General features: G+C 41.6%; 1 protein-coding gene across 1 annotated transcript in view; it reads right to left on the reverse strand.

Annotated features, from left to right (window-relative positions):
• Nucleotides 1–13,366, reverse strand: part of LOC147733969 (mRNA-decapping enzyme 1B-like) — a 203,124-nt gene that overhangs the window by 123,923 nt on the left and 65,835 nt on the right. Inside the window, exons 4-5 of the mRNA XM_086952876.1 lie at nt 9,566–9,632; nt 6,562–6,697 (exon numbers count right to left, since the gene is read on the reverse strand). Of these exons, the coding sequence (XP_086809002.1) occupies nt 6,562–6,697; nt 9,566–9,632 (203 nt within the window). The remainder of the gene's footprint in view (nt 1–6,561; nt 6,698–9,565; nt 9,633–13,366) is intronic.

Here is a 13,366-nt window from a genome sequence, read left to right on the forward strand (position 1 = left end):
AAGATCCTATAGAATGGAAGCTCGCTGCAGTTAAACCGTTACAAAAGAAACAACTTGAGGACCCCACAACCCTCACCAACCTTCGACCTATTTCCATATTACCATGCCTTAGCAGGATCACTGAAAAACTTGTTAACACCCTATTTACAACCTACCTGGAAGAAGCAAATATCCTACACCCTTACCAATCTGGTTTCAGATCCCAGCACTCGACAGAATCAGCTCTACTGTACACGGCTGAATCTCTCAAAGCTGCCCTTGAGCTAGGAAAGAATGCAGTTCTGGTCTATTAGATCTATTGGCCGCGTTCAACACGGTCTCACATGTCGTCCTTTTAGACCGTCTCAAATCTTACAGCACCTCCCAGATAGCCCTGGCCTGGCTTAAAGGGTTATTGCAGAAACGCAAACAAGTTATCACCCTTGGTCAAAAGAAAAACCCCTGCTCTCCGGTGTCCCTCAGGGGTCCATCCTTAGCCCAATGCTCTTTAAGGCCTACGCGGCCCTGTTGATCAGTCTGATATCGTCCTTCAACATAGAGACCATCACATATGCAGACGATACGCAATTAAACCTGGTCCTGGACAAAAACACCACACACGCTCATGTCTCACTGCTACCTTCCAATGGATGAAAACCAACCATCTAAAGTGCAACTCTGAAAATACTGACATACTACCACTAGGACAAAAGAACACCTTCTCTCCCAATATATGGTGGCCAGCTGACACTCCCTCTCCTCCAAACATAGTGAAAGTGGTCAGAAATCTGGGAATTAAATTCGATGCCACTCTATCCTTCAATCACTGGCAGTTGCGGGAACCTACTTCCATATCATAAAATCACTCAAAAAATGTTTTTGATCTGCTTTCCATTTCATCCAGGCAGGCAGCTGCTGTGGACCTAATCACGTCTAGATTTAACTACTGCGCCAGCTTTTATGCAGGGGCCAACAAGTCAGTCTTACACAAACTCCAAATGGTCCAAAACGCAGCAGCACGTCTAGTGTTGAAATGGCCCAGGAGGTCATCTTGCATTTGCGGCCCTAGAAACACTACACTCGCTGCCTATCCATAAAAGAGTTCTGTTTAAGATTCTGATAACCACCTTCAGAATATTTACCTACTCAGGACCACACTACCTCCGAGCTAGATGTACGTGTTACATACCATCCCGGAGTCTTAGATCCTCTAAAGCAGTGTTTCCCAAACTATGGTCCTCGGACCCCGGTCCCTGACACATTCCCAGGGGGTCCGCAGCCACCAGTTTTAAAAGCACTGCAAAGTATCTTGTATAGTTCGCAGTTTTCAAAGAACAATAAAAGTGTCAAGATAACACCAGTGATTAATGTCCCTGCTGGCGAGAGAGGAGAGTTTTGTCTTAGTGGCAGCTTTGATATATCTAATGTAGCACAAAGAGTTAATATGCCTACTGCAAAGAACCTGTACATGCATTCTAAAAAACTGTATTTTATATGCATAGGTCAGTGGGTTACTGCTTTTGTCACAGATTCTTTTGCTACTGTGCAGTTCTTAAGTGACAATCGTAATCTAGCACAGTGACCCATAAACTGTCATCAAACAGCTGCTTGCAAACTACAAGATACAAGTTAGTGACTTACGTTTTTTAGCAGGCTTTCATTATCCTGATGCTGCTAAAAAGATTTATTTGGGTGAAAATACATTTTTATTGTGAAAGTCAATGCTAACTAACCACTGTGTTATGTTCTGAATCCAGAGTTTGTGCTTCTCCAGACCAAGCACTCTTTAAAAATGCCTACCAGTATAAATGGCATGTGAATTCTACACCTTGCACTCCCCTTTGCCTTATGTAACATTTTCTATACACTGATTTACACGTATGATTCACTGTCTCTATATGAGTGTGATGTAAAGTGCTTTGACATCCTACAATGGTTTGAGAGATGCTATAAAAATGAAATGCACGTGACAGAGGGGCTATGGAGAGATGAGAAGCACTTTTGGGGGGTGATAGTGGGGGAATCATAGAAGAACCCCCGTCAGAAAGATTGTCGTATTCTGGTGCATAGTCAGGTCTTCGTTTACTTTTCTTTAAAAGCTAATACAATTCAATATATACAAATAAATAATAATAATCTTTATTTAGATATAAAATAATATCCTTAAAGAGAGCACCAACAACAGTACACATTATAAAGGCGAGAAAAACAAAAATCAATTGAACAATAATGGTTAAGAGCAAATCTTCCAAATTGCGTTATGCAGCATCTTATTACATATAAGTGAATAAAAAAACAAAATCAGCATAACATTAAACAGGGGTTTAAAACATAAGATATTTGTGGTACTATCGATTAACAATATTGGGCTTATAAAAACAGTCTAATATTCAGCGAATAACTACAGGTTTTGATAAAAGTGAGATCAGATAAAAATAGCAGCGACAGTTCAATAGCAGCAGGTTAAAATAAAGTGCAGTCAAATAAAAAGAGAGCAATTTTAGCAGCTTAGAAATAGAGTGCAATTTAATTTACACTATTGCTAACAAGGGAGAAGCATGCGTAAAGTTGCGGTATTCAAAGCGTATATAGGTTGTAAGGCCTATATTTAAAGCTGTGTTTTCAGGGCTTAGGGCTGCAATGATTGCCTGTCTGCAGGTTCGGATACCCAACCTGTTCCACTCCGTTTTCAATTTGCATCTGCGCTGTGACATGAGAGCAGGGCAAAGACAGACCACGTGCTCCAGGGTTTCAGCCGTCTTGCCGCACCCTCTGCACCATAAAACCTCTGACGTGCGACGCCAGCAGGGCAAATCTTTTAGGAATTGCCAGTCACCCAGTCTGATAGCCATAAAGCTAAGTTTTAGGTACAGGGAGTAGGTGCGGGACAGGTAGGTGGCAGGAGATAGCCGGCCGTAAGAATTCATAATTGCCCATGCGTGTCTGCGTTTGGCAAAATGGGCTTTATCAGTGATTAAGGAGCTCAATCTGACACATTTCTTAATAGTGGTTTTGAAAGCTGTCGTACTGGGATTGAGAGCGCATAGGTCGCCCGCAGACATTTCTCAGATGGAATCCTTAAAAAGGCGACCATACGAGCCCTCTGGATTTTTCTTGATGATATCGAACCAAACTAGTGACTCTAGTGAGCGTATGTCTGCTAAAATAATGATCAATGTGTTGTAGACTGCACCGTTGTTTCCTAAATATTATGGGGTGAGAGCCTCCCAAAGCTCCCTTTGTAGTGGTCAGGCTCACTCACTGCACTTGGTGTGCACCATATGGGGACTGGTCTGAAATCATTTGCAAGGGCTGCTTTGGGTTTCCAGTCTGGCCCTGGCAGGATCAGGAGCAGGAGCCTAGTACTGCTGAATAAAACCAACCATTGAAAAGTTAGTCAAGGAGATGCTGCACCAACGTTCACTTTAATTTTTTTCATTTTCTTGCAAATTCTTTCTATTTAAAACACAACAGAAGTGGCGAAGAGTGTCGTTAGCCTCCTTGGCTTAGGAACACACTCCGCCACTTCAGAAATGCAGGGCTGCACCATATTTACAAGAAAATGGTGCTCCCCTACGCTAGCACTACACTTAATAGGTGAAGATTATTTAAGTACAGGAAGGTCCCCCTTCCTGCACATAAACAATCTTGAAATGTTGTTTTGTCACTACTAATGTGTGCTGCCTAATACAGCACACATGGAAGTTACTAATTGTCATTGTTTTTTAAAGATTGTTGATGTGCAGAAAGGGTCACCTTCCGGAACAAACAATCCATGGCGTTTTGCAAAAACGAGGAGAAATGAGCATTTCTCCTTGTTTTGCCAAGTTAAGCCCAGGTTTTCCATGGTCTTAATTTTGGCGCTGCCTCCCATCTATGCTGCCCTTGTAAATAGGGGGCAGCGTCAAAATCAATGGGTGTTGCAGGGGAAACGTCCACCGCAACACCCACTACCCACCCCTTTCACGCTAAGCATTGGGTGAAAGGGGGTCTTATTTACAAGGCACTGTTAAGCCGCGCTAAGGGGCTTAACGCTGCCTTGAAAATAAGGCAAAGCCCCCATCGCCACGGGAACTTCGCAAAAAGTGATGCTCCCATGGTGATAGGGGCTTGTAAATTTGCCCCTAAAATCCTTAGTAATTTGAGTATTTGTTTGGTGTCCACACGTGTTAATTGTTTTCAAATTAGTTTTAATGTTTAAAATGTAAATCCTACAAATTGCTTGGGGGTCCCCGGCTTTCAGTGATGACTCAATGGGGGTCCCCAGGAGTCAAAAGTTTGGGAACCACTGCTCTAAAGCAAACCTGTTAAAACCCACAGCATTTAGGTAGGTCTCAAAAGTAGCAAAATCGCTCACAGTGATAGGCTCCAAAGCGTGGAACCAACTCCCTAACCAGTCTGAAACACTCTTCAGGAAGGCCCTAAAATCGTTATGGCCTCTGACACCTTATGCAGAACACTTATCTAGCTCCTCTTCCTCTCCTGCAGCTACCCAGTTTTGTTCCAACTCAGGGATCCGCATAGCACCATGATAGTCCTCGGAGTGACAGTTGCGCTTTACAAGTGTCCAATTACATTACATCACAAATCAAAGACCGATTTTGTACAACAAAATGGGACTACAGGTTCAATTTTACTACACTAAGTCCTTGTTCTCCTGCATTATAACTGGTTAAATATTGCCAATACTGGATTAGAAAAAGCTTCACTAACAAGTATGCTGTCACTTAAATGTTTGGAGCCCTCCACACACAAGTATCCCTTGCGTGAGACTCACCAATGTGGCACAAACTGACTTAAGCAATTCTTACAAGCCAGCCAGGTTGAGGCACTTTGAGAAATGGATAGCTGGGTGCTGTGTATAGGGAGAGCATTGACTACAACAGCCATGAAAGTAATTTGTACTTACTATGTACTGGTCTCTGACGTGAACTCTCACATTGTAAAACCTTGGAATGCAAAACACACTATATATCACAAAAAGATGCCTAAACAATTTCAATGATTCCTTTCTTTCCAGCTGATTGTCTAGATAGTGTAATGTATCCTTAGCCAACATTTCTGGAATCTAGGTTTATGCCAAATAGGAAGTGATACTTTCTACTGCAATAATTCACTATCTCAACCAGGAAGGTAGTGTAGTCAGAGTTAAAAGTCAAATTGTAGCATAAAGGCTTTGAAAATGTTACCAGGTGCCTTCTTGCATGACCAATCCCCGATACAGAATCTCACAGATTAAGTGCTTTGTGAGGCTCTAAAATCTGATTGTACCGGATCAAAAATATCATTGCCCTTGATGAAATATCACTATTCTTGGACGACCACGCTTCCACCAGCTTGCTGTACATGGAAATTTTTTGAATAAAGCAAGTCTTGTACACATCTGTGAAGAAAATCTGTTGTTTTCTGAGCATAGGTATAAATCCATAAGTAGTGGGACCAAGACCAATCCAGCTGTTGATACTACAGAGTAAATTAGCCGCTGAAAGCCATAAAGAAAGGTCTTTAAACACCAGGATGAAGCAGGAGAGTTTGACAATTTTCTCTCGGTTACCAAGGAGGCTAATTTTTCACAACAAACTGGGTAAGATGGAATCAAATGAGTGGAAATGTTTTCCCAATTTGAATCCATGAATTCCACTTACAAGGGGAAGAACATGGGGGTTGCTGGCATATTAATTACCTGGACTAAATCTCCTTGTCCTTTAGCCATTTTAATGAGAAACAGTTTGCTTTGCATTAGACAACTCTTGCATGAGTGACTACGTACTTCCAAAAATATTTTACTTATGCCTATTTGCATTCCTCGCTATATTAAAGTCATTTTTCTTTCTTTCTAGAGATAATTTCAGTTTGTCTAGGAGTGAAGGACTTTCTTGTGTATTTTTGTCCACGATAACCAAGTTACTTCTCTTCAGTAATGCTCTTTCTGGTGGATACTATATGTAACCGCAGATTTCTCACCTTTATAAAATTCCCCAGGTGCCAGACTGAATCTGGGGGACTTTAACAATACTACCACAAACCAGTAGGTGGTGCTGTGCTGATCCATACCACCACAAAGTGACAGAGCGGAGCCTCACATAAGTGCCATCACAGTGCAGCTTCAGCTTCTTGCTCAACTCTATCCACATCCCCAGACAAGGAGCATTATTAATTGTTAGTACCAGTTTGCAGATCTCTGACTTGGGACCTTTCTATATGATTAAAATAGCAGCCAAGCCACAAAACGGAGAGCCAGGAGGGCAGTGATGAATCTGCTGTTATGTTAATATAACTTTATAAAGCGCAACTAATGATACCCAAGATATATCTTGGTGCTCAGCCAGCACACAACCAGATACTGAAACAGCAGAACAATTCATGGGAATTCGAGGGTGACGACAGAAACTAACTAGAAACTATTTGTGAGAAAACAGTGTGCGTTTGTATAGAGAAATTACAGTACTGCATATTGTACTATGAGGACCTGTAGACCGGCTAGACCTCAGCACTAGACTTACTTGGAATGAAGAGAATTATTATGAATAACTAAATATGTATGTAAGTGACCAAACATGTTACATATAAAGCAAAACTCACCTTAGTGTATTCATCTTTGGCCTTAGTCAACATCTGCAAGATATCCACTTCCTTGCTATCCCCAGCGTTTATGTTCATTGGAGATACTAAGGCTCCAGCCTCTTGTCGAGCCTTAAGCTGCTCTTCTTGAGTTAGACTAGAGGTGATGGACCAATAAAGATATGCTTATCAAAATTAGCTTTCAAATTTAAAAACATAAAACTATCTCCAAAATGGTGAACAATTAAAATTGGTGTTAAAAAAATCTTCTATGCTCAAACTCAATGTATATTTATTCTAGCACAATTTGGAGGAGGTCACCAACAAACATGTGGCTTTAAGATCCAACAAGTACATAAATATCAAGTCAAACCCACTCCAAAGTAAACGTGGAAAACATTTCTGGATCAAATCCATATCCTTTTCATGACAAACTTACAAGTTCACACTCTCACAATTTTAAGTTTCCTTAGCCTCATTATATAGAAGGCCCCGGTTTTCTGCATGTACAGTTTTTTACGGATAAATACAGACAGAAAACAGTAGGTTTCGTGTCTGTATTTATTCTTAAAAGTGGAAAGAATTGAAAATGTGTCTTCTTGGGAGGGGCTCTAAATGTTGTCTTACTAATTCAAAGTCACAAGCTGAGCTGATTAGACATCATGGAGCGTTAAAAACAGGATGAGATTGCCTGAATACAGTCATATGTTCACACATATTAATATTTATATATGGATGTAGTGTTTTGTTATGTTTGGCTGCTTAATTTGCCACAAGATCACATGCAAAGTACGAGAGTGTGTTTCTAAGTTAAATAAATGTGGAACTATACAATTTTACCAATTCATTTATTCACAAAATACAAAATACATATGGATAAATACCAATAGGATGGCCAAAAAAGAAATATGGACAAATACAGACGGAAATGTTAAAAAAATAAATACCATAAAACCGGGAATATAAATTATATATAGGGCTCCAGTTGTTATGATAGTCATTGTTCTTTTCTCAAGCAGAACTTTTTCAACATCACTAGACACCAATAGGCCCCTAACAACATAACTCTGTTTTTTATCCAGTAAAACAAGGCCACACCATAGCCATCTAGCACCACCCCATGTCCATTTTTGAAATGCTTCAAGAACCATTTCTATCCACTTTGAAAACGTGGCAATAACTCAATTCTTTTTTATACTAGCGAATTAAAAAATAAAAAACTCAATATTTCAGAGATTGGAATAAATAGATGCACGAGTTCTAAATGTATATAGCAAACCAAAGCAAGTGATGATATACCAAACATTGGCAAAAGCTAAAAATATTATTTTGTCTCAAAAAACACACATTGCTGCATTAGTCCCTGGCTCTGAACAAAACTACTTTGTGTGCCCATGGTGCCTGGCACTGAACAAAACTACTTTGTGTGCCCATGTGCTCCTTTCAAAAGAGCAGAATGTTGTAATTTACTGAAGACAGCCGATAGATTGATGGACATCATTTTAATAAAAAACAAAAGGTCTTGGTTAACACCAGAATTAATTAGTGGACCAATTCTTAAAGGAAGTTACAAAAGTGCACCTGTAGTACATGTCCTTGCAGGGCATTAGTGCAAATGTATGGCTTTCATGAATTCACAAAAATAGACATAAGTAGGCCAGGAAATTGTACTCCTAGAAAATATTTGTCTACTGCATTTTAGCACGAGCAAATATGCATGTGTAGGCAGAAATCTACATATATAGTTTATACCATATTTTTCTTTGATGTATGTTACTTCTGAACACAGGTATTTAAACAGAACCAGAACACACCTCATTACATCCATACACATGAGGCAGTGGAGATCAAGACAATCATCAGCATCCATCTCGCCTCTGCTATGGTAGTAACATGGGATATGGTCTTTGCACTCTAGCAATACACATTTGAATCCGTTTATAATTGCACTTGCTCCAATAATATGCTTTGCTTGGCCATATTTATTTTCACACTATTGGCACATCTTACACTACATATGTATGTGGATTTCTGAACGGAATCGAGAAGGAGTCTCAAGAGCGTTGACCACTTGGGTTGCTGAGACATCTATGAGCAGTGAATGACGCGAAGGAATTCTAATCAGTGTCAGTGGAAGATGTTTTTGAATGGTCCTCAAAGCTCTGCACAAGATTGGACCGCCCTCTCCACCTGGCAAATAATATATGGAGCCTTCTGGAGCACCCTGTGTGATACCTGGCTAGCCCAAGTTTCTGCCTCTTCCAATGACAGCTGTGCTTTCTCGGTGCTGGAGTAGGAACGAAGCAGGTTATTCTGCTAACCAAAACACGGTTATCTGTAAACAGTTCAACTGCCGTAACAACATCTTGGATCTATTTTTTTGTACACTGAAACTATTTCAGCTAGTACTAGTCAAAGGATGGACAGTGGAGCCAGGAACAAAGTTCAAAGCATTCAGGGTGGTTACCAAAACGGACAGGCATGTCTCATTACACAGCCCTACAGAAGAATATTTCGGCAAAAATTAAAACCTTGTTGAACCAGGTAAACACTGTTAGGTGATTGCATGATTTATAAACTGTGTGAATGTCTGATACTAATTAAGACAGTAAAGTTAGCATAAGTTGGGCATTTTGTACCCTGCTTCACACTTGATCAGATAACTTCAGAACGTAGACACATTCGGACCAATACACAAACTATGAGACTCAAGATTACTACTGACTGTTTGTGTCCAATGGGGCAGAATTCGTTCTAAATTATATATGAAGTATCAGATCTGAAACTATTTAGTTAGCGATGCACTGTGATTAACGCATGAAATGTGGCTGGCAGATCGCTAAGTGTAGAAGTAGTCCTCTGGTTTATTGCAACACCGCTTCAGGAGTGCACTGGCCTGTCTTTCTTTGTCTGCAACACTTAAGAAGGAAATAAATGACATTTTGGACGATGAACCACCCCATACATGTTACTCAGCTGAAAGGACTAGCACTGTGTTTTAAAGCTTGAGCAGTGAATAACTTACTTTTTCATGAGCTCTGCAATTCTTTGGCATTCTTCCTTGTCATAAAACCAAATCCCATATATGGAAACTGTAAAATAAAAGCAAGCGAAAATACTGAGTTATCTGGCACGCGGGACTGTTCACTTGAGCACTACATGGATCTTTGAGGCTGGGGTAATCGCTGTTCTGAACTCAAGGTAACATTCAGATCTGGCAGGAGCAGTAAGTCACCAAGACTTAAGGCAAGAAAGGACACCCAGAATGCACTACATACAGATGCAACATTGCAATGTTAAAGGTGCGTGTACTGTATTTAACATTGTACCTATGACTCAACGCAGCCAACATGCAACAAAGACTTCACAATTACTGCCGCTTTGGGAAATTTTTCGCTCCACGCAGATTTAATAGAGTACAAATACTTATGGTTTACAGAGGAACAAAGCAAAAGCACACTGTGGACCACTTTAAAACCAAGTCCTTCAACACGCCATTTTAACAAGAAAAACATTAATAAAACACTTGCTTTTCTTCTGAAACAGCAATGCTACCAGTTCATTTTTTACAGGATTGATTACCTGGCTGAATCAGAAAAAAACATCCCCTTTTGTACTTTCTCGCCTAAGTAGTGTGCGGAAACTGCTATCACTTGAGGCTTATTAAAAAAAAAAAAAAAAAAAAAAGCCTGTTCAGAACAATGAATGCACATCCTCATTATGGCCCGCCCAATAACCCTTTTGTGTATGTCCTATGTGCACTCGTCAACGCAGGTCGGTATCTGCCACACAAGGTAACACAACCGGAGTCTAATTGAAAACTACCTGTCTGTGGTTGAGAAGTAAGAGTTTAGTGGACCAGTACATGTTGTTATATAAGGAGTATGGGCTTTCATGATTGAAGAGGCACAACAAGGAGGAAGGAGTACAGGAGTAACTGACATAATTATCGCTAATTTTTATTCTCCGTTCTCTACCAAGCACCACGTTTGGGAACTGATTTCAAATAAGAGAACGTGCTAGGAGAACAGTAGTGCAAGCTATCCTGCAACAATACACCTTGAAGGACAATTTAGTCAAAACCAGCACCGAGTATGGATACTAGGTTGCCGATTGAAGGAGTATGAAATTCCCAATGTGGCAATCACGTGCATTTTCGTGTCGGGAACATGTTTCTAGAAAGCACAAAGGGGCCTTAGGTCTGACTAAAAGGCCAAACTATGAAGAACATGTGCTGTAGATTGTTTAACTTCATTGCGATGCAGGATTTTATCTTCTAGCAAAGGACGGTTTTAGATGTTTGCCTGTTCGAGTCACTTCCACAGCACTAAAACAGAAGAAGAAAATCTCAAAGTTTATGAAAAATCTCAGGCCTCAACTCAGAAGGACTGTGGAATATCTTCTGATCTGATGGAGTGAGGCCTCTGAAAGCAAGGCAAGATAAAGAACTACCTTCTTCGGATGGAAGTTTAAATCAACACTTGGAATTAATCAAGCAAACGTTTGAAGACAGTTCAACTGTCTGTCACAGGCCAAAAGGACGAGGGATACAGGACCTGACTTAGAAGTAATTTAAAAGGATGCTACTGGGTCAACGTGTTTGTTCATGCGAGCTACTGGGTCACGCCGAATCCAGCCCTGGAACAGGTCGCTAAAATAGCATACTTTCAGGAGTGTGCTTACATGTCTCAGCAAAGGTCCCAAGGTATTTAACGGGTTAATGAACAGTGAGTCAACTGTACAGCTTAGACTGGGTGCTTTTCCCTAACCAAATACCAACAACAGAATGCTAGACTGTGATAGACTTTTTTTTAAAGAAACAATTCTTTATTGAGAAGCAAAAAAGAGAAACAAAAAAATATCTCTATTTTTTAGAATGAAACAGGGTCTTTTACCAGCAGAATTAGGAGTAAACAATGTCCATAACGTCAGAGGAGCTCCTAATTCCAAGTACCTTAGATCAAAAAAGAGAACATGTGCAAACACACAAGTCTAACCCAAGATAATACAAACACCCCCTGTTGTCTATAAAAATATCCACTCACTAGCGAGGTTTCCATTGTACAGGATTCGCCCCACCAGTTTTTTTTAACACATTTTACAAATTGGAAGATTGGATCTTCAAACAAAAGGGGTTATTAAACAGCCGAACCTGTGTGATTATGAAACACAAGCAGGTGTTCGGCTCCATTCACACTGGGGCCCATTCGCTCCAAACGGCACAGAAAAAAACAGCAGAGTAGCAGGGGAACACAATGTCCTAGAGTAAGCAGGGCAGAGCACTAAGTGGCGATCTTAATTAGTGTACAATAAGCTCATACCTCGGTGGCGGTGCACCTGCTGCTGAAGTGTCCTGAGTGGGCCCATTCCAGGCGCGCCTCGCGGAGCACGTCACGCCTGCGCGCGGAGACACAGCCAGGGGCTCGCGCCTTCGGCGGCAGAGGCCGTATCAGGGCTGTCAGTGGCGCGATACGAAAAGCAGAGCCCGGCATGACTTACTGAAGGGCCCAGATGACAGGCAGGCCGCGCGCGTCTCCCCTCACTTCAAAGTACAAGTTTTCCATGTAAAACTGCGGAAGGGAAGAGGCGGGGCAGGGAGAGCCCTGGCAGATTACGTCTGCACTGGGGCAGGAGACACCAAGAGGCCTCCGAGCACACAGTGCTTCGGGAGTGGGGACAGCAGCTAGGTCACCACCAGCAAACTTCAAACTCACACAACACGAGGGCAGCGCTTTAATTTACTGCGCAACAGTAGGAGGCACACCTGTGACTGCTGCCCCTGAGGAGACTGGCAGCATACAATAAACCACGGACCACTGTAGACTAACAGAAGCGTTCATTGGTGTTTCTGAAGTTCAAAATGCTGCGCGCCTTTGTTCAGCAGGCGTCGGCACGGTACCAGCCGCTCCCAAAAGACACGTCAACCGACCCCAACCTGAAGTACAAGGGCACGCTGATGTACGAATCGGAGCTCGAGAGCCTGTACATCACACCTGGAGGTAAGGCCTGGGCACCAGGCACCGGACTGTGGAGGGCTCTGCGCCCTCACAATATAAAGGCGGGAGGCGGAGAGGGCTCTGGGGGAGTGGCAATGACTTCCACCACACATGGTAGGCAGCTTTGACGGAAGCTTCAGGGCGCTGTCCACTTGTGGGCCACGAGCTGGTGAAGTTTGATTAACCTTGGAGGCATCGTGACCCCATATGCACTCTAATAAAGTTATTCTGTGTAGACGGCGTCTTCAGCTAAAGCAGTCTTACTAAAGGTTATGAACCAAAGAAGATGCACAGGAGGGTGGAAGTGGGTTGGCAGACTCGAGAGTTACAAGTATTACACACACAGAATTGTAAGTGCATGAAGATGTTACCCAATGAGCTTCTTGGGGCGTAACTGGTAATAGAATTACAAAAACCAGGAGCAGCCGCCGAAAATACATAGCACTAAGAACGCATTCGCTAAGCCGTCAGTAATATTCTACAAGATATGCAAGGGAAACAGCAAAAGGGATGGTTTAGCATCTGTTATTGCGGTATTCACATGCACAATCAAAAGTTAAACTTTTTTTAATGCAGTACCGGTTCCTTTAAGGAACATGGGCTACTTCAAAAAAATCTTTCAAATTTGGTAATGCAGTCACGCGGATGGTGGCATGCTATTCTTAGCAGGCTACCATCTCTCCGTTTGTAGTCAAGTGTAGGGGAGGGGGGTCACAAATAGCGACTAGCGTAAATACTATTCTTTAGGCATTTCGTAGATTTTGGAATGCAACCTATTGGTACATAGGTATCATCACCAAAATCAGATACAGGTCATAAAAATGTGTGCA

Source organism: Lissotriton vulgaris, chromosome 1_2, assembly GCF_964263255.1.
Source record: "Lissotriton vulgaris chromosome 1_2, aLisVul1.2, whole genome shotgun sequence".
Taxonomy (NCBI): domain Eukaryota; kingdom Metazoa; phylum Chordata; class Amphibia; order Caudata; family Salamandridae; genus Lissotriton; species Lissotriton vulgaris.